This window comes from Bos indicus, chromosome 20 (genome assembly GCF_029378745.1).
Source record: "Bos indicus isolate NIAB-ARS_2022 breed Sahiwal x Tharparkar chromosome 20, NIAB-ARS_B.indTharparkar_mat_pri_1.0, whole genome shotgun sequence".
NCBI lineage: Eukaryota > Metazoa > Chordata > Mammalia > Artiodactyla > Bovidae > Bos > Bos indicus.
This window is the reverse complement of record NC_091779.1, coordinates 28,251,245-28,278,742: the sequence shown is the minus strand read 5'-3', so window position 1 is coordinate 28,278,742 and position 27,498 is coordinate 28,251,245. Positions and strand designations below refer to the sequence as shown.

Sequence of the window (27,498 nt, the reverse complement as noted above, 5' to 3'; positions counted from 1 at the left end):
TGAGTTTCAGCTCAATATTTAGACTGGTTTTTTGTTTTTCCTTTGCAGTGCCCACTGTTGATGTCTTTCAGATTTCCACAAAAGAGAGATTTGGTCTGGGACATCAGCTGAAAAAGTAAGTTTTCCAATGAGTGAAAGCAAATTTCTGTTAAAGAGAACTGAGTTCTCATTTTGATTGCCACCCCCGCCCCATTTTTATTCAGCACAGCTCTTTGAAGTAAATGCCTCAGGAGAGGAATTCATCCTGATGCTGAGAGGTGCATCAATAATTTAGCTGGCAGAGCTCACTTTTAGAACTGGGCTAGATTCCACCTGCCCCGCCCCCTACCCCCCCCACCCCCACCCCCCAGCCAGGATCCTTTCTCATTTCTGCAACACCCTGCCTTCCACCTGAGAAGGTGGGCATGTGAAAATCAGAAAGTAAACTCTTAATGTTTAGAATTCTACATCTTTGAAATGAAATTCAATTTACAACATATGTTTAGCACTTTATATTATGTGGTGTTTTCTTTTTAAGGACTCTGAAGAGAAATTTTCTCAGTTTTCTGTATTGAATTAGGTATGTTTTTCCAACTTAATTGGCTTTGTTTTTTTGACTGGACTTTGTTTTTCAAGCCAGTATGTTACAGGTCTTGGAGCAAAGCATGGAGCCTGCCTTCTATGTTAAGCCATTCAAGTTAGGTACCACCTCACCTTGCCACATCTTCCCACCCCTCTATGATTTTTTTTTTTCCTTCACCAGTTTTCTCCTTAGTTTTAAAACTTATTCTTAATTTAATGACTTTACTTGTTTAGATCGGTTTTAGGTTCACAGCAAAATTGAGAGGAAGGTACTGAGCTTGCCTCCTGCCCCCACACATACATAGGTTCCCTATTAGCAACGTCTCCTACCAAGTGGCACATTTGTTACAACTTGTGAACCTATATTGACTATGATTATCACCCAAAGTCCAGAGTTCTACTTTATGTACATGTGTAAGCCACTTAAGAGATATTTGGGGAGAGTGAAATGACATTAGTCCAAACAAGACAAGAAACATAAAATTTCAGAAGTGTAGAAATAGCTTCCTACCCGTACTGGCATTTGAGTACATCATTTGGGCTCAGAAGAAGTAATGATGTGTATAATCCCCAACCCTGAGAAATTAAGGAAATGTGTATTCTATCTTCACTGTTTAATCACATTATAGAATATGTTTAGTCACTGAGTCATGTCCAGCTCTTGTGACTCCATAGACTAGAGCCTGCCAGGCTCCTCTGTCCATGGGGTTTCTGGAGTGGGTTACCATTTCCTGCTCCAGGGGATCTTCCTGACCAGGGATCAAACACAGGTCTCCTATATTCCAGGTGGTCTCCTTCTTGGCAGGCAGATTCTTTACCAACTGATCCACCAGGAAATAGCATTTCAGAAAAGTTATTTACTTTTATGTATAGATTTTAGTTAATGTGGACAGTTTGGTATATGAACTTGAACTTTTTTTTTCATGACTCTTGATCAGTTTTAGTCTAATTTAGTTTCTTTCCTTAATTTTAAATAACTGGGTTTTCCTGTGATCTTCTAGTCTAATATAATATATAATAAAATTCAAAACCTGATCTCATTCTCAGAATAAGTCATAAGAGGAAATTGAAATATAAAGAGGCTATTTTCCAGAAACATACAGCAAGTTAGGAAGGCAGATTTAGAATCTAGGCCTTTTGTTATTGCTCAGGAAATAAGAAATACTCATTAAACTTTTTCTGTGATTCTTTATCTTTTGTGTTTCTGGCAGTAAGACAGAATCTCAACAACAGCAGGAGCTGCAGCCTTTGCTTATGCAGTGCTGCTTTTTTTAGTCAAGTACTTAGCATTGTGATATATATTACCACCCTTGACCTTCATAACAACCCTATCAGGCAGGTACTATTACTCTTCATGTTTCCTAGATGATGAAGCCCAGGCCCCAACAGTTTAAGCAACTTGCTTAAGCTCACACACTGAGAAAGTGGTGGAGATTTCTCCACAAAGGATTTGATTTCACATCAGTATTTTTGATTCACCCACTAATCTGTCTCTCATACAGTCCCAGATACTCCTTGCCTTCATAAAGCTTGGAATATATTTTCAGCATTGAATACATATTGGGGAAAACGTGAAGTCATTAAAAGAGCCTGAAGGAAAAAATACTAACTCCAAACAGATGTAATATAGTGATCAGTCTTGAATAGGGTATCTATTAGTCAAAGGCTAAGCATATCACAGACTATGGAAATATTCTTAAACTCTGTATGACTTTATGTTCAATTGGCATTAATCAAGCTTAAGCTGTTTTTAAAAGGAAAAGTACATTGTGAATCTCCAGCATTGCCTTAAGTACATAACAAATAAAGCATGGTATAAATTATTCATATGTTGCGTTCAAATTTATAAACCAAAATTCAATTTATAACTGATGTGTAAATTGCAATAAAAACTCACATTTCAAATTAATACAGGAATTTAACTTGATGGATGATGTCATTTCGCTCCAGCTGTTTCACCACCACAGTTTGAACGCAGTACTGGTTACAGTGGTGCACATTTCTTTTGAAATCAGCATGTAGAAAATCATCACATTGCCCATGTATACTCCCATTTCTCTATCTGAACTACCCTGGAATCTTTGTTCGAATAGCTGACTGTGACATCCTCTGGTCTTCACTTGATGTGAATGTATAATTTACCCTGAAGTCTCTTCCCTTCTTTTTATCATCAGCCAATGGCAGTTGTAATAGCTCTTCTTAGTGCCAGTAACTCAAACACCAGTATGAGCACTGAAATATCTATTTTAAGGGAGTGTCCATTATACTAAATGTACTCACATTGTATATTTCAAATTACCATTGAAATGAAACACCATATTGAATTACTTACAGAGATAGTTAACTCCTCCCTTTCAAATCCAAGAATAGGTAGGGATTTGGGTGTCCAAGTTTAAGAATTACTAGTTTAAGATGTTGAAGTCACACTTTAGAATGCTAATGTTATGTGAAAGTGAGAACAATTTTAGCTCTTTGACTTGTGTTTTGTTCCGGTTAGTCTGTTGAGAATCAGAGAAGCACGTGTTAGATTTCTTAGGGAATGGTACACAGGAATGGCAATTTTTCATAGGAGGAAAAGAATTCAATTCTGCCTGGTACCAAGGGTGGTGTCACTGGGGACTTCAGGTTAAGAAAAGGGGAAAACGATGACCCTGCTGTTCTATTGCATTTAAATTTTGCTAAAATCTTAGGAGAAAAATATCTTCAAAAATTAAGTGGGAAATAAAACCTTGGTTTTCTGTTCTGATCTCTGGGAGGGATATACTGCAAATTTGAAGTCATGCATCATTGATTGTGACTGCAGTTTTACCCCCTTCTTCCTCACTACCTCTATAGCTATAAACACCGCCCCCCCATAATTCCATATTTCCTCTGAATTTACAAAGTTGGGGTAGTAAGTCTGAGTGATGTAGTTTCTGGCAATCTGTGTTAATTTGGTAAATGAATAATCAGCCTAGTATTAAGAGGCACACCTGCCCCTTTTGAATAACATGTTAACATAGATTCATCTGTATCGGATTACATAGGTATTACAGCTCTGCCACTTACCATCCAGCTAAACCTGGACAAATTTCACGTCCTTACCTTACTTATGAAATGTGTAGAAGGAGGAAAAAAGATTTGTAAATAAAGTTCCTCCTTTACACCCTGGCCTATTGTCAGTGGTAGATCCTGGTACCATTTCCTGGTCCAAAAGCAATCTGTGTTAGAAATAACTGAAAACAGCAGGAAAAGCAGGCAGTGCTGAATTGACTTTAAAAAGAAAATGAAAATGTTTAATCTCTTGCACACAATGTTTATTGTAAAATTTCTTCTCTACTTCAATATCAGCTAAGGAACCCTCCTCCAGGGCCACTGGAGAGGTGGGATCCAGAGAAACTGTCACAGCCTGGGACCCATCTCAGAAAATAAGGCCACGTCTTAAATCCGCAGTTGACATTCTAGAATTTTTTACTGCAAAACAGCGATGACATGGTCTTGATTTAGAAAATATTGAGGTCAGAAGTTACCAAATTCCTGCCTTATGATAGGAACTGAAAATTCTTAGAGGCTCATCATTAAAAGAAAAAAAAATACAGCATATTTTCAAGTGAATGGGGCTGTGCTGAACATAAAATTTGCTGATCTGCTTATTCTCCATAAAGTTAGTTTTGCACAGCTTATTTTTGCTTAGAATTTTGTAGTTTCATTTTGGTTTCCTTTTCAGGAAGAAAACTACATAAACAAATCAAGTAAAAAGAAAAAGTTTATTTGTATCTTCATCATAATTACTAACAAAAATCATTTTTAAACCTATGTGGCTGGCACCTACAAAATATTTCAGACTTTTCTTTTGCCACCAAAGCTAAAGGTGTTGATCCTAGAGAGTGTCCTTATAAATCTCTTTATATCCTTATTCTTTTACCTTTTAACAATTAATCACTTGTATTTTTAATTATGTCACAGTAATTAATTATTAATTGCAACACAGTAAAATCACTAGAAATTTTCTATAGGATGTTTTCCTACACATGAAATCATCTTGTATGGTTCAAAATTAAATTCTCTCTAATCACCATGCATTTATTTTCCTTTGATAAATGCATTCTCTCCATAATCTATACAGAAATCTGATAGTAAATTACCTGGGAACTGTGACAACACACTTATCTTTGGTTTGACAGAATCATGCAGACATTTGTTACACAACAGTGGAAGCAGAGCAAAGAAAAATCCAATTGCCTGCACAATAAGAAGCTGTCAGAGAAGAAAGTCAAGTCTCCCCTGCATTTATTTTCAACCTTGCGCAGGTGGGTAATAGACATCTTCCCCTCGTCTTACTGAAATGCAGCACCGTCCATGGTTATTTAGTTCAGCGCGTTCCTTCTACACTCTCGGCATCTGTTTATTTTCTTTATGACTTTAAAGAACAAATCAAAAAGCATAGCTACTCATTTCTGTGTTTTGAGTTTGTGTTTTTTACAGTGGTTAAATTTACTAAAATTACATTTCTTTTGGTTTCTAATTCCATAGAGTTTCCCTACCAAAATTAGTCCTTTGTATAGCAGGGGTCCTCAAATGGTCCCTGAGCTGCAGGCTAGTAAGTGAAGCTTCATATGTATTTACAGTCATTCCCTGTCACTAGCATAACCACCTGAGCTCCTGTCAGATCATTGGTGACATTAAGATTCTCAGAGGGTTTTCAATCCTTAACCTTAAAGTCAAGGTGGAATATCCTGAGATTGCCACAAAATAGAAATAAACTGCACAATAAATGTAACTCACTTGAACCATCCTGAAACCCCCACACTCCCAGGTCCATGAAAAAAGTTTCTTCCACGAAACTGTTCCTGATACGAAAAGGTTAGGGACCACAGCTTTATAGGCCTCTAGAATAGGTAGGAGGGGAAAAAAAAAAAACAAAAAAAAACTGGACAATCAATCCTTTTTTTTGCTTTCCAGGTAACATAGAATTCAGTCCCTGTGATCTTTCGGTACATACTTCTGGTTTCAGTTTTCACTGGCTAGGCTGGGTTTAAAAGAGATGGTATTTGTAGCACAGTTGAGTTGATGGAGCCCAACAGGTGTTCTCCACGGTCTGCTACACTCACGATTTGCCCTGTTAACTGTTTAACTGTTCGATTTCGAAGGTCGCCAAGTTATCCTCCCCCTGGTTGTGGAAAAAGCAAATCTAAACTGAAATCGGAGCAGGACGGGATCTCCAAGACGCACAAGCTACTGCGGAGGACTTGTTCCAGCACCGTCAAGACGGAGGACGTGTGCGCCCCGAAGCCACACAGGACCTTCGGTCGCTCGCTGTCCAGCGACCCCCGGGCTGAGCAGGCAGTGACAACCATTAAGTCGCACAAACTCTTGAACCGTCCCTGCTCTGCAGCCGTCAAGCAGGAGGACTGCCTTGCTCTCAAGTCGCACAAACTCTTGACCCGCTCTTGTTCCGGAGACCCGCGCTGTGAGCACAATGCCAGCCTGAAGCCTCACAAACTGTTAAGCAGGTCTTACTCCAGTAACCTCAGAATGGAAGAATTATACGGACTCAAGAATCACAAGTTGCTCAGCAAGTCTTACTCCAGTGCCCCCAAGTCATCCAAAACGGAGCTTTTCAAGGAACCCAACGCAGAGGGCAGGAGGCTCTCTCTTACCTCAGGGCTCATTGGTATCTTAACACCATCGTCATCTTCATCTTCCCAGCCTGCTGTGCGTACATATTTTCATCTTGAGTTCTTAGATGTTAGCCAAGGGGCAGGAGAGGGTTTTGTGAGTGTGTTTGTGTTGCAAAGGTCTGGTCAAAGACGCACGGTTTTGTTTTGGGTTTTGAAGATTTACTATTTTTTTTTCTTCTTTTGAATATTCCTTTGCATACCAGACATTTGTAGCTAGTACTGGAATGTTCATTTTGATTCTGGAAAAATAAACGTTCCTGTGGATGTGAGGTCTAGTCCAGATTCCTGTCATGGGAATGAATGCTCCTAAAAATAGAAGTCCATTGAATTCACAAAGCAAGCATAGCATTTTTAATGTTTAATTAAGCAGGTTTATCTAATCTCTAGTTTACTCACATAAGTCGTGGAAGTCAGTTTGTCTAAAGATTCAGAGTGGTGTCCTTGCTGTCGTGCATAAGTAGAGCGCTTTGCCTGTGAACTTGCAGAGTGAAGTAAGAGTTAACCGCTGTATCCCAGAGCGTTACTTCAAGCTGCTCTCAGTGTCTGCTTTATAAAACTGAAATTGCTTTATCCTGAAGCTGTTTTGTGGTGAAGATGGGGCTGGCGGGAGATTGTTTTAAAACTTAAGTACTTTGGGTGGTATTTACTGGGAATCAGATTTACACAAAGTTTGCCTCTAGAGTGATTAGCATTATAGCCAGCTTCAGATAAAGAAGCAGACCTATCTTATTTATAATTACATAAAATAACTGACCAAAAGTTTTCTTTGCTTTTAGTAAATTGGTGTGTGTGTGTGTGTGTGTTTGTGGTGCTCTTGTATAGATATATTTCTGAAATTACGTTGTAAACTATACCGTGAAATTTTGTGTGAAGAAAATATATTTGGCTATGTTGGTAGTTTTAGGTGGACATCCCTAAAAGCCCATATCTTCTCAAAACTATCAAAGACATACAGAAAATGAATTTTGTCAGAGTTACATAGTAGAAAGAACCCCATAGTTAGTTTCATTCAAGAAAGATAATTTCAGATATTCTGTGAAAGAAAATGTCTTCGTGTCCTCCCATAATACGTCCTACCGTATTATGTTGAGCATAATATGGTAGTTTAATATTCTACCCCTTTCAGTAGCTTGGAGGAATTGTACCTCTTTCACACATCCTTGGAGGAATAATTCTATCTAGTTGTAAAATGAGATTGAATAGTCTAAATGAGGAAGTGGGAACGTTCAGTGATCAGGGACAGAGACAGCAAGTTTTTGTGATCATTTAGAGATGCCAGTCATTTTTACTAGAAGATCAGAAATTAAGAATGCAATTCATTTAGTTTAAACAAAGATTGCAATAATAATGGTGGAAAGAGCGTTATAATAAATTCTAAAATCTTAGTGTCATAATCAGTGATTTGATTCACTTACAGGTAACCTTAGAAAATCACATCTGCATTCATTCTTGCAAAAGTAAAACACTATAATTTATATATTTTTCCTAATTAAAAAGCATTTTCTTTTTACTTTGCTTCTTATAGCCAAATGGTGCCAAATGCATTCCAATACGAGACCGTGGCTTCCTAGTGCAGGTATGAGCCAAGCCCCTGAAATAGTTTAGCCTTTAGTGGGTTTTCAAATCCTTCTTGAACTTGACTTAATTCTTTCTCTTTATTGTCTTATTCAGACAATTGAGTTTGCTGAACAGCGGATCCCTGTGTTGAATGAGTACTGTGTGGTTTGTGATGAACCACATGTGTTTCAGAATGGCCCCATGCTTAGGGTAAGTTCTCACTGGTGGAATGTTGGTTTAGAACAGAAATGAAGAAGGTTAAGATATAAACAAGTAAATAATTGCATTTACAGTAAATGCTCTCTATGGAGTCAATTATTTAATACACAAAGTTGTATAGTTTTGACAAATGTATCACTATTTCTGAAGGACTCTGTGAAAGATAACAAGCAATTTCAATTTAGGAAAATATTTCTTAACTGTATTTCTTACATGCGCCTATCATCTTGCTGTTGGTCTGTCTTTATATATCTCTGTGTCCATCCATATTGATATGTATATATATGTAAACTTGTAAACACCGTTTTTTTTTTTCAAAACCACTCAATCTACAATACTTAATGTAGGAGGTATTCCCTCGCAGTTCAGTGGTTAGGACTCCATGCTTTTATTGCAACGGGCCTGGGTTCAATCCCTGGTCGAGGAACTAAGGCCCCACCAGCCATGCAGTTTGGGAAAAAAAAAAAAAAAAACAGAAGAAAAAGAGTAAGATATTTAACATAGAGGGAAATGGGTAGTCCTTATTCCAATTAGAAGAGGTATATATAGTAGAATCAGAAATAAAGATTTTTTTAAAAATGTCTACTCACACATTTGTGGCATTATTAAGGAAGTATGGAAATAATCAATGTGTAAATGGTATTTTGGGGGATAATTATCCAATTAAAAATTTTTTGCAGTTTTTTTATTGAGATAAAATTTGTATAAATAAACAGTTCATTGTTTTAATGTGTACAATTCAGTGTTTTTTTTTTACTTATATTCTCAATTTTGTGCAATTATGACTACTTTCTATAATTCCAGAATACTACTTTCTATAATTCTATTACCCCAAAAAAGAACCCCCATAAATGTTAGTAATAACTCCCAATCTTCCCTTCCCCTCATCCTCTGGCAACTACTAATATATTTTCTGTCTCTATGAATTTGCCTATTTTAGAAATTTCATACGAATGGACATTAAATTATATGTTATGTGGCCATTTTTTTCACTTTGTAGTAAAATGTTTTTGAGGTTCTATATAGTGTGTCTCATAATTTATTCCTTTAATGGTGGAATAATACTCCATTATACAGCTATGTGACTTTTGTTTATCCATTCATCAGTTAATGGAATTGCTGGAGACTTGTGTTGACTCTGTCTAACTGTTTCCGGAACTAGCAAACTATTTCTGACAGTGGCTGTGCCACTTTAGATTTCTAACAGCAGCGTATGATGGGGTTCAAGTTTCTCCACATCTTCACCAATACTTGCTATTCACCTCTTTTTTCCTCCAACTATAACCATCCTATGAATTGTGAAGTTGTAGCTCATAGTGGTTTGCTTTGTCCTTTGCTAATGACTAATGCTTTGAGCTTCTCTTTATGTGCTTATTGGCCATTTGTATGTCCTCTTTGGAGAAATCTCTTTAAATCCATTGCCCATTTTTTAACTGGATTGTTTGCTTTCTGTAGTGAGTTCTAAGAGTTCCTTGTGGCTCAGCTGGTAAAGAACCCACTGCAGTGTGGGAGACCTGGGTTCAATCCCTGGGTCTGGAACATCCCCTGGAGAAGGGAACTGCTACCCACTCCAGTATTTTGGCCTGGAGAATTCCATGGACTGTATAGTCCATGAATCAGAGTCAGATACTACTGAACAACTTTCACTTCACTTCAAGAGTTCTTTATATATTCTGAATTCTAGATCATTATCAGAGATATGATTTGCAGGTATTTTCTCCTGTTTTGTGGGTTTTCTTTTTCTTGACAGTGTCCTGTGACAAACAAAACTTTTAATGTTAGTAGAATCCAGATTTATCAATTGAGGTATTGCCTAATCCAAGGTAACAAAGATGTATGCCTATATTTCCTTCTAAGAGTTTTATAGTTTGTATCTTACATCTAAGAGTTTTATAGTTTGTATCTTACATGTAAGACATTGAGTTAATTGTTGTTTATGGTATGAAGAGAGGTTCAGATTCCTTCTCTTGCATGTGGATATCTAGTTGTCTGTGCACCATTTGTTGAAAAGACTATTCTGGCCTCATTAAATGATATTGTCTCCCATGTGGAAAATGATTTAACCATAGATGTGTGAGTTTGGACTCTTGATTTTGTTCACTGTACTATACTATCTGAATTACTGTAGCTTTGTAGGAAGTTTGGAATCAAGAAGTGTGAGTTTTCTAATCTGAAGTGTGAATTTTGTGCCTCTTCTAATCAACATTTTACTAGAGGTTCTAGCCAGGCAATTAAGAAGAAAGAAATAATAGAAGGTATCCAGATTAGACAGGAAATACTAAAATGATATCTATTTGCAGATGATTTATGCACCATGTGCCAGATACTCTGGGTAGATATTTTGCATGCTTGAGTGCATGCTCAGTCGCTTAGTCACGTCCAACTCTGTCCTACCCCATGGACTGTAGCCTGCTGCTGCTGCTAAGTCGCTTCAGTCGTGTCTGACTCTGTGCGACCCCAGAGACGGCAGCCCACGAGGCCCTCCCCGTCCCGGGCATTCTCCAGGCAAGAACACTGGAGTGGGTTGCCATTTCCTTCTCCAGTGCATGAAAGTGAAAAGTGAAAGTGAAGCCGCTCAGTCGTGTCCGACTCTTCGCGACCCCGTGGACTGCAGCCTACCAGGCTCCTCCGTCCATGGGATTTTCCAGGCAAGAGTACTGGAGTGGAATGTCATCGCCTTCTCCAGGACTGTAGCCTACCAGACTCCTTTATCCATGGGATTGACCAGGCAAGAATCCTGGAGTGGATTGCCATTCCCTTTTCCAGGGGATCTTCTTGACCCAGGGGTTGAACCTGCGTCTCCTGCGTTGGCAGGCAGATTGTTTACCACTGAGCCACCTGGGGAGCCCGAGGTATTTTGCATATTACTTCCTTGTTTGATTTTCACAGAACTCTGTGGTTTAGGTATTTTTATGCCCATGGTGCAACCAAGGAGATTAAGATTCAAAGAGGGTAGGCAGTTTCTTTAGTATCCTCCTCAGCTGTGTGACTGGAAGCTGAACTTTGAACCTGATTGTGTCCAATTTCAAAACTGCACCACCAACATTTATTAAATGCTTTATGAGTATAAGGCACTATGCTAGAGTCTGTTGCACTTTTTAAGAGAAATTTATCATATGTGTTTGAAAAGATAAATTATAAAGCCTGGAAACAGGTAGTTTTATTAGAACACTTTTGCCTTTCAAGATTTATGTAATAAAAACGTATATACAGCCATTAATGAGCACAGTTGTCTGTCAGGTTTTATGATATATTTGTTTCATTTTATTGTTTTTGGAAAACATATAAAAAAAGTTTTTCTTGCCCCTCATATGCTATTTTTAACAGTTATTCCTCTCAAAGAGATATATTGCTATTCTGAAACCAAATTAACTGACTCAGCATTTATTTTAGTAAAGATTTGTACAAGATTGTTATTTTTATTCGATACACAGAAATGTATAGTTATGCTGAAAGGAGAAAGAATCATTTTATCATGTTCATTTATCCCACTAAGAAGGCTCATCTTTCTTTTGTTTGTCATTGTGCATCTGTGGACCTTGATTTATTTCTTAATCCATGGCAATAATATTTTCATTGCAGAATATAATAGTCATGTTATTAATAGCATAAGCTTTTTGGTGTGTTTTTTTGTAATCGTATTTTTGAAGTGCCTTACATGGATCTTCCCTGGAAGCTGGGCTTCCCTTGTGGCTCAGCTGGTAAAGAATCTGCTTGCAATGCAGGAGACCTGGGTTCCATCCCTGGGTTGGGAAGATCCCCTGGAGAAGGGAAAGGCTACCCACTGCAGTGTTCTGGCCTGGAGAATTCCATGTACTGTACAGACCATGGGGTTGCAAAGAGTCAGACATGACTGAGCAACTTTCACTGCATGGCTTATCTTATTTAATCCTTATAATAACCTTCTGAGGATGGGTATTACTACGCCTGCTTTATAGATGAGGAAAACAGTAATTTTTTTTAATGTCACAATGCTAGTAATTGATAGGGACAGGATTTGAATCCTGGCAGAATGGCACCAAGGCCATGGTTCTCAATCATAATGCTACTCTTGACTTACATACTTGAACTGACTACTTTCACGTCCTGGAAATTGACTACACTTGGTGTTGGGAGTTTGCTCTTCTCAGTTTACTTACTGGCAGTTCATTCCAATAATAGGTGATAGAAAGATCGTGGTTGATATTAGTATTCTCTGTGCCTTCCTCCAAGTTCTCTTTTACTTTATCTCTGTCTTTCTGCACCAGTTAAGTATGCTGTCTATTTCTAGAAAGGGAAATGTTTTCATAAAAGTGAAGACAACATTTTTAAATAAATATAGTTTATCAAGAGGTTTTATGTTGCTGTAATTCAGGCTGATATCTAAGGAAATCAGAAACCTTACTTTCTTAAATAGTAAGATAAGTAACACATGAAATCAGATCAGGAAATGAAAATAGAGAAACATCTCATATTCAAAGGAAGAAAAGTAAACAGAATACCTCCTTGTTGTATTAAACAGATATTTCACTTAAATCAGGCATATTCATTTTTTATTTCTTATATTTCCATTGCAATGTATTTTGCTATAATTTCAATAATGTATAGTGATTCATTTCAATAATATATAACAATTTTTATAAATGTAATTTCCTATGGATAGTAATCAATAAATGGACTCATTGGTCACTTATTCTCAGCCCATGTAACACATTAAAAACTGCAGTAAATCCCCAAGCTATAAAAAAGAGACGTTATAGCCCCATGGGTGATTAAATGGTTAGATAGAATTGTTCCCATAGATTTTCTGCCTCACGTTTGTTACATTTGTTAGATTTCTCTGTCAAAATTCAAACTGTTTCTCACTTTTTTCTCTTTTCTTCAAGCCTGATTGTTTTTTAAATGACATAAGTCTCCATTTACTCCTATTTCCCAAATGTCCTAAAATTTTAGTCACTAATTTCCTGTTCTGTCACTTTCCTCAGAGGTCTAGGCAAGCTTGTCACACTTTTGCAACATGAGGAACTAAACTACTTATTTAGAAATACCACAAGGCTCTGATTTTCTCTTTTGTTTACAAAGGTTATAAATATCACTCTCAGGTGGGTTCTGACATGTGATACTTTAGATTTGCATAAAACTCACATTATCAGGTGGGTTGTTCCGAGTCCCAGAATTTCAGTTTGGCAGTATGGTCTGCAATCCCATCAGAAAACCAAACCAAAACCAAATCACTAGTTGATTTTGGAATCAACTCGAGTGTTAATACAGTAGACTGTTTTGGTGATGCTTTAGAATGTTGATTTTGGACTTCATCAAGTGTGTTTGCCAAAGAGGAAAAGGAGGATTTACTGCCAGAATCACCACTGTTTTTATCAGCCTGTAAATTCCTAGTGCCCTTGTCTTTTTGTTATACTCACCTTAAGCCCCATTCTTGGATCAATGCAGGTGTTTGTCTTCTCTGAGCCCTGTATGTGAGCTGCTGAATCCTATTGGAGAAAACCACTCACATGGTTGCGTGGCTTAGTGTCCCGACGAAGTTGGAACTTTGTCAGTGACACTGGGTGTGTGTTCCCTGTGTCCTGGGTTAACAGACTTTCTTGTTTCCCACATTAGCATGTGATAAAAGAATTATGATCTTGTTTTCTTCTCCTGCCCTGTGGAAATGTGCCACATTACTTGCTTTGTGTTATCAGGCCTGAGATTCTCCTGTCACCTCTTGAGAATAATGCTCCATCCCACTAAAGTCAAGTCAAAGAAACCCATGAATCTAATCATTTTTGTACCCAGTTTTGCTGTGGACCTTAGACAAATGTTTGTAACTAAGATTCTTGTTACAAAGAACCTTAAGAGTTAGTAAAGTTAACAATACTCATAGTTTGGTCATAGCTTAAGGCACTCCCAAGACCAATCTTGAGAAACTGAGTATGTGGGTAAACCTAGATATGTCCCATTTTACCTAAGAGGAAAACAGGTAGGTCTTCTTATATTTATGTCTGACCTTCATACCTTAATATTTAGAGAATGAATGAAAAAGCATAGCCAATTTTCTCCCCCCAAATCCATTTTGCAGAAATTAACGTTGCAAGTTTTGACATAACAGGTCAAACTAAATAATTTCGCCAAAAAACTTTTAGTTAAAACATAAATATTTTTACATCCAAATTGAGCAGAAATTGGTTTTAATAATCAAACAACAGCTTTAGTTTTATGAGATAGTAGGGATCAGCATGTATATTGAGGCCTAACCAGGCCTGATCCTATTTCATTATGGATCTATCTTGATCTCTGTGGGATTCCTGTCTTTCCTAATTGACAGTAAATCTTGCCTTGCTCCAAATGTGTCTTTCTTCCAAACCATTGACAAGAACCCAAAATACTGACTATAAAACTGGAAATACAAAAAATTAAGGGCTTGTAGGTTTTGTGTCGGAGAAGGCAATGGCACCCCACTCCAGTACTCTTGCCTGGAAAATCCCATGGATGGAGGAGCCTGGTAGGCTGCAGTCCATGGGGATATTAAGAGTCGGGCATGACTGAGCGACTTCACTTTCACTTTTCACTTTCATGCATTGGAGAAGGAAATGGCAACCCACTCCAGTGTTCTTGCCTGGAGAATCCCAGGGACAGAGGAGCCTAGTGGGCTGAGGCCTATGGGGTCGAACAGAGTCAGACACAACTGAAGCGACTTAGCAGCAGCAGCAGATTTTGTGTTTCTAGTTGATATTCTTAATTATTCTCATGTGTTTTCAACACTAGTTTTTTTTTTTTTTTTAAATTATGAAGTTGTATTTACATTGCTCATTTCTATTTTAGCAAGAAATGCTTTAGAAACAAATTAAGAATTTTGATAAACCATGGGTATGAAAATAAAGGTACCATGTCATGATACGCTTCAATGAAAATTCTTATTAAACACATATTTCTGTATATAGATTGAGTTAACATAAGTAGAAGAGACAGGGTTTCCCAGCTGGCTCTAGTGGCAAAGAACTGCCTGCCAAGCAGGAGATGTGAGGGACATGAGTTCAATCTCTGAGTCAGGAAGATCCCTGGAGGAGGGCATGGCAACCCACTCCAGTCCTCCAGTATTCTTGCTTGGAGAATGCCCATGGACAGAGGAGCCTAGAAGGCTACAGTCTATAGGGTCACAAAGAGTTGGACACAACTGAGCAACTTTCGCACATTATCGAGCTTACCTAATAGTGTTAATATTTCAACAGCTGTCTATACCTCAAGGAGATTTTATAATCTTTATCTCACTGGATTCTTCTCTCTTGGTCCTTTATCAACCTGGTGAACTGGATCTGATTTTATGTCTGTTTTATAGCTAGGAAAACTGAACTGTGCACATAAGCTCCAGCTGGAACAACATCCATGTTCATCTGTTTTATATATTGGGCTTACATGAAATATTTTGTTTGAAAAAAATGATCACAGCAAAAAGGGTTTGAAAACCACTCACCTACACTGTGCTATATATAAATACATAGCTGGATTCTGAGTTGTGTTATTTCTGTTTTCAGTAGGAAGTAATCTAAATTCATCGAAAACACAAGACTTCTAAAATGCAGTTAGGTTCTAAAATATTCTTTAGGGCTTAAAATCATTTTTTGAGTCATGTTTTTACTGCTCACATTTAAATTGTTTTGATTGAAGTAAAATTAAAAATGTATTCATTTTAGCTTAAAAATTTCTAAAATAAATCTTAATTTAGGGACATATAAAGTTCCCCATGTTTTTAATGGTGCAGAGTGAATGTTATATTGCAGATATAGTATGTATATTATGTGTAATGGCAAGAGGGACTTGCCGTGGTTTTACAGTTTAAGTTATAGGGACTAATTGTTTGAAGGCAATATAATAGTATAATATTAAGAATAAGTAGTATTTTATAAATTGAAGCTAATAGATTTCTTGTAAACTTGAATTAGTAAATAATGTACATTTCGGGTGATATCTAGGCATGTATACTTTATTAAATCATGTTTAATAAAACATACAGTTTTGCTTATCCAGCAGTAGCTATTCCATGGGTATGTTTTATTTTGAATTGAGACTGGAGTTTTCTATGCAAATAATATAGTGATAGCAGATTTTCTTGGGAGTAGGGCACTGGCTGGCAGTATGCTCAAGGTGGGAGAATGCTAATTGCAATATAACTGTATATTTTATTAAGGAGGAATGAATCACTTGCTTTCCTGGAATAGGACGTCCTTTCTGTGAGCCATCTAGTCTTGATTACTTGTGATTTGAGAACTTTCTTTTAGTACACCATCTTGTGTTGACATTTTGAACTCCTCTCATATAAAATGTGGATAAAGTTATCTACAAAAACTAGATTGGCAAATAATTATCTGAAAATTAAGCTTATTTATATCTTGAATACTCTATTGACTGTTCTAGTAAAATGATTGATAGATGTAACATTGTTATTTTAAAATTCACTGGCGTTTATTTAGTGTGCTGGTGGTGGTGGTTAGTCTCTAAGTCGTGTTTAACTCTTTTTGTGACCCCATGGACTGTAGCCCACTAGGCTCCTCTATCCATGGGATTTGCCATTTCTTTCTCCAGGGGATCTTCCTGACCCAGTAATTGAATGTGTCTCCTGCATTGGCAGGTGGATTCTTTACCACTGAGCCACCTGGGAGCCCCTACTATGGTACATAAATTAATAGCAATATTATTACCTCTATCATTACTATTTTAAAAACAAAGATAAAATTATCTTTATAAGAATATAATGTATAGTTCTACTTCAGATTTTTCAGAATGGTAATACCATTTCTTGCCCCCCTCCACAAAGTTTTCTATTGTACCTGATTTCCTTCTTCAAACAGTTGCAGTAATAGGATATTCTTAGAAATCAGCCTTGCAGATTTGAGTATGGGAAGAAAGGCCATTTTTCAACGAAAAAAATGCAGGACAAGAAAAGGAATATTTATAAAAATATGAAGCCATCAGTTCAGTTCAGTTCAGTTGCTCAGTTGTGTCCGACTCTTTGCGACCCCATGAATTACAGCACGCCAGGCCTCCCTGTCCATCACCAACTCCCGGAGTTCACTCAGACTCACGTCCATCGAGTCAGTGATGCCATCCAGCCATCTCATCCTCTGTCGTCCCCTTCTCCTCCTGCCCCCAATCCCTCCCAGCATCAGAGTCTTTTCCAATGTGTCAACTTTTTGCATGAGGTGGCCAAAGTACTGGAGTTTCAGCTTTAGCATCATTCCTTCCAAAGAACACCCAGGACTGATCTCCTTTAGAATGGATTGCTTGGATCTCCTTGGAGTCCAAGGGACTCTCAAGAGTCTTCTCCAACACCACAGTTCAAAAGCATCAATTCTTCGGCGCTCAGCCTTCTTCACAGTCCAACTCTCACATCCATACATGACCACTGGAAAAACCATAGCCTTGACTAGATGGACCCAGCTTTATCATTAAGATTGTACATTTATAATTTAAAATAATGGGTCAATTGATAAATCCATGTGATTTGGAGATTTAGAGGTTGGAATGGAAATAGGTCTGGGAGGAGGATGAATCAGCAATGCAGGAAAAACCATTCAGAAAAGACTGAACTATTGCTCGTTTCTTACTCAAGATAAAGACTAGGAGGTCTGGGCAAAATTGGTAAAAAATCATTTGAGATGAAGTCAGGGTGGCCCATGAATTCCTAGGACTGGGGACAAAGTATGCTGATAGAATGAATATTCAAATTTCAAATAATTATGTTCCAGTCTAGTTTAGCAGAGTATTTGTTTCATTTTCCTCTATACTGTTTAATAAGGCAACAATTTAATGCCAAAAATTAGTTTCTACTTTATTCCCTGAATATGTGTGTGAATATACATACATACATATATATATTAGGATGATCACAAAATAAATATAATTAACTATCCAAGGTTCAAAAAGTCAGACATAGGAAGACAAATATCATATGATATCGCTTATATGTGGAATCTTTTTAAAAAGGTTATAAATGCACTTATTTATAAAACAAAAGTAGAGTTGTGGATGTAGAAGACAAAGTTACTTAGGGCAAATAGGGGGAGGGATAAATTGAGAAATTGGGATTAACACAAGAGTATATATAAAATAGAAAACTAATAAGAACCTGCTGTATAGCACAGGGAGCTCTACTCAGTACTCTTAATGGCCTATATGGAAAAATAATCTAAAATATATGTAAATGTATAACTGATTCATTTATTGTATACCTGAAACTTATATTATAAATCAGTTATACTCCAATAAATTCTTTTTAATTTAAAAAAAACTAAAAAAAATTTTCCAGGGTTCAAATAAAGCATTTTAAAAATGATCATTGCTCGTATATATTAAATGAGCCTTATCTTGATATTCAGCTTTAGGATTGATGGATTTTTGGTCATAAAAAACTGTATGGTTATTTGGCAACAGTATTATTAAAAACAAAGTACCTTCTGTGTCTCTGTTTACTTCCTCAGTGAACTTTGGGTATCTGGAATATGAATTAATTCCTGTGGCCCCTTAATGATTTACAATGCTTACCTTCCCCTGGATTCTTTTTTTTTTACAGTTTCATTATACTCAAACACCAAAATAGTGTTTGACGCTATAGTAAGTGTGCAATAAAATGGTTGCTCTTATTATTTCAGAACATACCATGCTCCCAGAAAGTGAACAAAAGAAACAACCCAATGTCAGTGGGAGAAATTGAGGGGCAGCCGTACATACACATAGATACACACGAAAAAATAGGACAAGATTAAGTTAAATGCTAAAGTAAAAGTAGTAGAAATTGAACAGTCTGCTCTAAGTTTATCCAAGTGCATACAGCAGTGTATGCTTGAGTCTGGATGAAGAACTTTGTCCAATTAATTCCCTGCCATAGGTAGTTTTTCCTGATGTTTCTGAAATAGAAACTGTCTTTTTAAGACTGACAAAGAAAATACATCAATTTATTTGGGGGAAAATTTTCTTTCAGTTCAGTTCAGTTCAGTCGCTCGGTCATGTCCAACTCTTTGCGACCCCATGAATCGCAGCACACCAGGCCTCCTTGTCTATCACCAACTCCCGGAGTTTACTCAGACTCACGTCCATCGAGTCAGTGATGCCATCCAGCCATCTCATTCTCTGTCGTCCCCTTTCCTCCTGCCCCCAATCCCTCCCAGCATCAGTCTTTTCCAATGAGTCAGCTCTTCGCATGAGGTGGCCAAAGTACTAGAGTTTCAGCTTTAGCTTCATTCCTTCCAAAGAACAAAGAACACCAGAAATCTTTGTGTGATTGGCTTTTTGTCTACAAAGCCACCACGTGGGTCCATTCTCAGCATAAAGGGTGCTTAGTATGGGGCTGTCCTTCCCCACTAGTTAAGCAGTGGACGAAGTTATCCTCTGAAGTCAGTGAGCATGGGAGCAGTGGCACTAACAAATACGTCTCTCTGCTGTGCCGGGCACCACAGGCCGCATCGTGTTAGGCTTCATCAGCTACCTAATGCGATGTAACTCGGGAGATGAGATAAATCAAACAGATGACACTGTATTAGATTTGAAAGATGAGAGCTCTTCCAAAGCAATTGCAGAGTGTATATTTCAGTGCTGTTGACTTCAGGAGGTTATTGAAGTCAAAATCTTTGCAACAAAACAAACCAGTCTTTCAAGAGTTAGGTAGCAAGTAAGCAGAGTCATGCTTATTTCTTCTGGAGAAAATTACCTAGGAAGAAATGGAATTCTCCTTTGTAGATTTGTTTTACACAGCTTTGGGATTGAATCTCATTTTTTAGTATATCACCAGCTTAGGTATCTGCTTTCAAATGCATCTTCTGTGCAAATGTGTATTAATTTAAATGCATCTTCCGTGCAAATGTGTATTATGCAAGCAAGATGGATTTTCCACTTACAGAATATATTTTGTGTATGCATGCTCAGTCATGTCTGACTCTGCGACTGCATGGACTGCAGCCTCCCAGACTCCTCTGTCCATAGGATTCTCCAGGCAAAAATACTGGAGTGGGTTGCCATGCCCTCCTCCAGGGGATCTTCCTGATCCAGGGCTTGAACCTGCATCTTCTGTTTGGCAGGTGAATTCTTTACCACTGAGCCACCTGGGATAGATCCAAAGGATATTTTCACATATTGCTAAATCATTCCGAGTGCAAGTACCTAAAACTAACTGAATTGAATTTTTAATCATATTTTTGACTATATCAGTAAAATGGCTATTTACTAATTGTTACTTATATTTAGAAATTCAATTTTTTAAAATAAAGTGATAGTTCTTTACATCCCCTCTCCAGTTTTATTGAGATATAAGTGACATACAGCACTGTATAACTTTAAGGTATACAGCATAATGATTTGTCTTACGTGCTTCATGAAATGATTATCACACTAAATTTAGAATATCCATCATCTCATATTAATACAAAATAAAAAAGAGAAAAGCAATTTTTCCTTGTGATGAGAACTCTTAGGATTTTAGTCTCTTTTATATGTAACATAAAAGCTGGATTTAGAAAAGGCAAAGGAACCAGAGATCAATCATTTGCCAACATCCATTGGATCATCAAAAAAGCAAGAGAGTTCCAGAAAAAGATCTACTTCTGCTTTATTGATTACATCAAAGTCTTTGACTGTGTGGTTCACAACAAACTGGAAAATTCTTAAAGAGCTGGGAATACCAGATCCCCTTACCTGCCTTCTGAGAAATCTGTATGCAGGTCAAGAAGCAACACTTAGAACTGAACATGGAACAAAACTGGTTCTAAATTGGGAAAGGAGTATGTCAAGGCTGTATATTGTCACCCTGCTTGTTTAATTTATATGCAGAGTACATCATATGAATTGTCGGGTTGGATGAAGCACAAGCTAGAATCAAGATTGCCAGGAGAAATATCAATAACCTCAGATATGCAGATGACACCACCCTTATGGCAGAAAGCGAAGAACTAAAGAGCCTCTTGATGAAAGTGAAAGAGGAGAGTGAAAACGTTCGCTTAAAACTCAACCTTCAGAAAACTAAGATCATGGCATCCATTCCCATCACTTCATGGCAAATAGATGGGGAAACAATGGAAACAGTGAAAGACTTTATTTTGGGGGGCTCCAAAATCACTTCATATAGTGACTGCAGCCATGAAATTAAAAGACACTTGGTCCTTGGAAGAAAAGCTATGATGAACCTAGACAGCATATTAAAAAACAGAGACATTACTTTGTCAACAAAGATCCATCTACTCAAAGCTATGGTTTTTCCAGTGGTCAGTATGGATGTGAGAGTTGGACTCTAAAGAAAGCTGAGCGCCAGAGAATTGATGCTTTTGAACTGTGGTGTTGGAGAAGACTCTTGAGAGTCCCTTGGACTGCAAGGACATCCAACCAGTCCATCCTAAAGGAAATCAGTCCTGAATATTCATTGGAAGGACTGATGCTGAAGTTGGAACTCCAATACTTTGGCCACCTGATGCGAAGAACTTACTCATTTGTAAAGACCCTGATCCTGGCAGGAGGAGAAGGGAATGACAAAGGATAAGATGGTTGGATGGCATCACCAACTCGATGGACGTTAAGTCTGAGGAAGCTCTGGGAGTTAGTGATGCACAGGGAAGCCTGGTGTGCTGCAGTGCATGGGGTGGCAAAGAGTCGGACACAACTGAGTGACTGAACTGAGCTGAACTGATATGTAACATGCACCAGTGTTAATTATATTAATTATGTTGTACATTATGTCCCTAGTAGTTATTTATCTTGTACTTGGAAGTTTCTACCTTTAGACCACCTCCATCCAATTTCCTCTCCCTCTACCCTTCCACTTCTGGTAACCACAAATCTGTTCCCTTTTTCTATGAATTTATTTGTTTTTGAAGTATAATTGACCTACATAGAACACTTTGATAGTTCCTGGTGCACAATGTAGTGATTTTATATTTCTGTACATTACAAAATGATCACCACAGTAACTCTAGTTACTATCTGACACCATAAAAAGATGCTACATTATTATTGACTGTCTTCCCCGCACTGTGCATTTCATCCCTGTGACTCATGCATTTGATAAATGGAAGTTTGTACCTCTAAATCTCCCTCATCTGTTTTCTCTCATCCTACCACCTCCTTCCCTCCTGGCAACCACCTGTTTGTTCTCTGTGTCTATGACTCTGCTTATATTTTTGTTATTCTTCCTCATTTGTTTTGTTTTTTTAGATACATATAAGTGAAGTCATACAGTATTTGTCTTTCTCTGATTTATTTCAGTGAGTGTAATGTTCCTGCAAATGGCCATATTTTATTCTTTTTTGATGACTAAGTGGTATTCCATTTTATTTATATATACCACGTCTCCTTTATCCATTCATCTATAAATGGGCACTTAGGTTGCTTCCATACCAAGACTAGTGTAAATAATATTTATATAGTATTTCTTCCTTTTTAAAAATGTTTGTTTATTCGTTTATTTTGGGGTGTGCTAGGTCTTTGTTGCTGCACAGACTTCTCTCTAGTTGTGGCGAGTGGAGGCTGTACTCTAGTTGTCTTGCGTGGGCTTCCCATTGCGGTGGCTTCTCTTGTGGAGCATGGGCTCTGGGTGGGTGGGCTTCAGTAGATGCGGCTCCCCGGCTCTGGAGCACAGGCTCAGTAGTTGTGGCGCCTCGGGCTTAGTTGTGCTGCAGCATGTGGGGTCCTCGTGGATCACAAATAGAACCCGTGTCTCCTGCATTGGCAGACCAATTCTTTACAACTGAGCCACCAGGAAGCCCCTCTTCCTTTTTATTAATAATATTCTAAAACTTTGCATTTTCTATTTATTATAAAGAATATCATACATTTAATTTAGGAATTGAAAGATGGTAAAAAATTGTTGAATTGATTCCCCTTTCTTTTGTAGCCTACGGTGTGTGAACGAGAGCTGTGTGTATTTGCTTTTCAAACCCTGGGAGTAATGAATGAAGCTGCTGATGAAATCGCAACTGGAGCTCAGGTACTAACACATGATACTAATTATTTTATATTTTGATTTGAAAACATTATTTATTCTGCCCTTCTTTTGGGCAAATTTTTGGTAGTTTCTTGATACATTGAAAAAGCAAACCGGCATTTGATATTTTTAGATAGACACTGCAGTTTGCCAACTTTATCTAATGTGTTTTGTCATTTTGCAGTTGGCAAGAGAAGTTAAACCAACTTTAATTGTTTGAAAAATAATTGCATTTCTTTTTTATATGGTGAAACTGAGCTACCAAAGCCCTTGCACTTGCATTATGTAAAATTTATTTGTAAAGTTACAGTGCCATAAAATGGAAGCCAATTTATTTTTAAAACTTAGGTGAAAAGGTAATGGGCAGAACATGTAATAAAAAGAGAGCATTCAGTTTTACAATAGCAGTGTTTATAACATAGGAAGAAAAATATAAAAACAAAGAAAAAACTTGGAAGTAGAGCAGCATCCCATGTTTCTGGAAAGGAAAAAAAAACAATTGTAAAGATGCCAAAATGTATTACATCATGTAATTCATTAAAATTTCAATTAGTATTTGTTCATTTATTGAACATGACTGAAATACTAATAGATGAGAAAAATTCCAAAAATCAAAAAATAGTGAATGTTAATTAAGGGAGGCTAGACCAACCAAACACAAAGCCATATTATGTAATCCTGTAGTATTTTAACAAAATACAGTACTGGCAAGGAAAGTACTGACTAGAAAGTCTGGTAATCCCCAAAATTGTTCAAGTTTTAAATACATTTTTTATATATTAAAGGAGGTATCACATCATCTCATAAAATAAAAATGGTTTAGTGTGATGGAAACAACTGACTTGCAGCAATGGGGGGAAGAAACACTTTTAGGTCTTTACACTTGTGTGTAAAATCAAATTCCAAAAGACTTAGACTTTAAAAGTTTAAGTATTGCTTTACAAGTGTTTAAAAGTATTATATCTCAACTGGAGAAGAGTCAAATTAAGCATGTACCACTTATGTAGGGCATTCGGTTCATGCATTTATGCACATATAAGAAATCATAAAGAAAAAACAAGAGATCTGAGTCCATACATATTTTACATCTTTTACTTGAAAAATATAGTGAGCACTAAGAGCTAACTATGAAAAAGTGTATTTTGCTACTAACTTAATTACATGGAAGCTCATAAAAATAGAGAGGAAAAACATGAATATCATTACAAATTAATAAAGGAAATGAATGCACAATTCACAAATATGAACCTGTAGTTAGTAAAGAAACATGAGAAAATATTTACCTTCACTAAAAATCAAAGGAAACTAAATGTAAGAGAATTTTTAAAAACTCACAAAGATGGGTGGGAAGAATGGTCATACAAGAGACATATGGTCATCATTGCAGTAAATATCAAATGCCTGCTGTGTAACAGGTGGTACACTAGACTAAGATAAAGCAGTTAACACAGACAGCCCAGGCCTCATGGACTTACACTCCCTTAACCTAATTATTTCACTGATGAGCTAAAATGAGATGCAAACACTTGATGAAGTTTTAAGGGTAGTATTTGTGATGTAATGAGTTACAAATGAAAATGATGCAAACAGTAGAACATTGACCAGTTGTGATATGGAAAAAATGATTCCATGACTAAAATAAACTTTAAAAATCCAGCTTAATATTACCTTTGCATCCAGTGTGTGCAAATTTGCATACTGAAAGTTCTAAGAATCTCTAAAACTGAAGAAAATGACTAGCCTTTACTTAGAGGATTTCTCAAATGTATCTGACTGTGGTGAGTCTTTTCTTTTTTTAATGTAAAAGGTTTTCTCATCCCTTGGAAACTAATATTGCGCAAAAAAGAAAAGATACTTTAATTTATGCTATGTATAGCTATGTAAAAATAAACTTTACACAGGTGTATATGAATATGTGTACACAAATACATGTATTTTCTCATGGGTATATATGTATGTGTGTATGTATATGTATATATGTATAATTATTTGAGTAGTATGGTTAACATTTAAGCATTTTACTGGATGTAAATTGTCTTTCATACAGTTTAAGCAGAGAAGAAAGTAAAGTAGAAATAAGGCACAATTGATTAGAAGGAAAATTAACCTCTTAACAGTAGGCTAAGTTGATAGAATAATAGGTGCTTTTTCCCCCTCTAATTATAGATACATGTCTAAAAATAATGGATCTTAAAGTGAAATTATGTTTGGATTATGTAACAATAGTAACAAAACACAAGTTTTCACTTAGATCAATTTAATGATTTAGCTCTAAAAATCAATATCCAAAAAAAAAAAAAAAGAGAGAATTTAGTGATTCTACTTGAATGCCAATGCAGAATATTCTTTTAACCTCTTTAAAGATATACCCCTGGAGAAGGAAATGGCAACCCACTCCAGTGTTCTTGCCTGGAGAATCCCAGGGACAGGGGAGCCTGATGGGCTGCTGTCTATGGGGTCGCACAGAGTCAGACACGACTGAAGCGACTTAGCAGCAGCAAAGATATACCCCAGTATTCTGGCTGTAATCTTAAAGATTACGTGTAAATGGATTCTTTTTCTAAATAGCACTGTATCTCTGTGGTCTTATTTCATCAGCTGACTCTTGAATTTTTCATGGGGCTCTGAGGAGCTCTGGAGGTTACATGAACATTCTTTAGAGGGATCTGCAGGAGACTGGTCTGGGAAGAGAGTGTGTCAACAGCTGGGATTCCAGGCCTCCAAATACTGCTTTAACTAGAAGGCAGCTCCATTTTATTTTATTTCTTTTATGTACTGGGGCTCTTCCATACAATTTTCTTTAAAAACAAAAAAAGAATTACTATTGAAATGCTTGAAAGCCAGTGGTCTACAATTTTAAATTCACCTCTTCTCCAAAAAAAACACATCATTTTATTCCATGGAAAAGTTATCATCTGCAAATAGAATACAAATTCAAAAACTATAGTATAAACCTTTCTTTGTGCCAACGTTCCAAATCTGACTACTATAATAGATAAACTATTAATATGGTATACTTTTAGTTCTAACTCACACAACTGTCTGGTTAGAATGTTTGTTGGGTAGCTCTGATCGTTGAAGGAAATGGATTCTGTCCACCATGTGGGTCTGCTGTTTTCAACATGTGGTGTATAGTAGAGGGGAAGAGAGGAAAGGAGCACTGTCTGTCCATCAGCTCAGCCCCTTTCTGCTTACTGTCCATGGGTTAAGATCAGTCATATGGTCTGATGTAGACAAAAAGGGTAGAAATATTGCTTGCAGAGCAGTTGCTTCCAAGCAGCAGCCCTATTATACCTTGGAAGCAATGTATGAAACTTTGGTGGACAGCACAGGATTTTGCCAGAGTAGTTGCACTGTTACTTTGAAGTTAGTTTAGGATGTATATTAACAAAAATATTCTATTAGTTAAATTCTCTACCCCTATATCTCTTATTTTCATTATAATTTACTTTGAAATTATTGGCAAAACAATGCAGTGATTTGGGTAGTTTTGATTTGAAGCTTTTGGCTCAAGGTATTTAATTAAAATATTTGATTGAAAGGGGAACATTTATCAGGTTATTATTGTATCCATTTTTTGCCTTTTTTATTGTTGTAAAAAAGACATAACATAAATTTACCACACTAATCAGTTTTAAATGCACAGTTCAGTAGTGTTATATTTAACACTACTGAATATTCACATTGTTATGAAACAGATTTCTGTAACATTTTCATCTTGCAGAACTGAAACTCTATACCTGTTCAGACACTCCCATTTTTCCCCTACCCACATCCCTGGTAACCACTTTTTTTTCTGTTTCTGTGAATCTGATTACTTTAGATGCTTCATGATTATAGTCAGTAGTATCTGACTTTCTGTGACTGGCTTATTCGCTTAGCGTAATGTCCTCAAGGTTCATCCATTTTGTAAGAGGTGACTGACTTTTCCTTCTTTAGGCTTAATAATATTCCATTACATGTGTCTGTAGCATTTTGTTTATCCATTCATCCATCAATGGATATTTTGGTTGCTTTCATCTCTTGTCTATTGTGTATAATGCTGCTGTACAGGGGTGTACAAACATATCTTAAAGATGTTTTCACTTTAATTCTTTTGAATATGTACCCAGAAGTGGGATAGTCACTTCCAGCAGGACCCTTATGGAATTTCTATTTTTAACTTTTTAGAGGAACCTCCAGACTGTTTTCTGTAGTGGTTGCACCATTTTACAATCCCATCAACCCTGCACAAAGGGACCGATTTCTCCATATGCTCACCAACACTTTGTATTTTCTGGTTTTTGATAATAGTCATCCTGATGGTTGTGAGGTGGTATCTCATTGTGGTTTTGATTTACATTCCTCTGATGACTCAATGGACGTGAGTCTGAGTGAACTCTGGGAGTTGGTGATGGACAGGGAGGCCTGGTGTGCTGCGATTCATGGGGTCGCAAAGAGTCGGACACAACTGAGCGACTGAACTGACTGACTGACTGATGACTAATGATGTTGAGTATGTTTCATACACTTTTTGGCCATGTGTATATCTTCTTAAAAGAAATGTCTGTTTAGTTCTTTTGCCCATTT

At 37.0% G+C, this 27,498-nt stretch overlaps 1 protein-coding gene across 2 annotated transcripts in view; it reads left to right on the top strand.

Annotated features, from left to right (window-relative positions):
• Nucleotides 1-27,498, top strand: part of PARP8 (poly(ADP-ribose) polymerase family member 8) — a 196,743-nt gene that overhangs the window by 136,799 nt on the left and 32,446 nt on the right. For both annotated transcript variants that reach the window (XM_019982970.2, XM_019982969.2), the window contains exons 11-16: nucleotides 49-115; nucleotides 4,725-4,850; nucleotides 5,691-6,255; nucleotides 7,747-7,797; nucleotides 7,893-7,988; nucleotides 22,840-22,932. In XM_019982970.2, coding sequence (XP_019838529.2) covers nucleotides 49-115; nucleotides 4,725-4,850; nucleotides 5,691-6,255; nucleotides 7,747-7,797; nucleotides 7,893-7,988; nucleotides 22,840-22,932 — 998 coding nt within the window. The remainder of the gene's footprint in view (nucleotides 1-48; nucleotides 116-4,724; nucleotides 4,851-5,690; nucleotides 6,256-7,746; nucleotides 7,798-7,892; nucleotides 7,989-22,839; nucleotides 22,933-27,498) is intronic.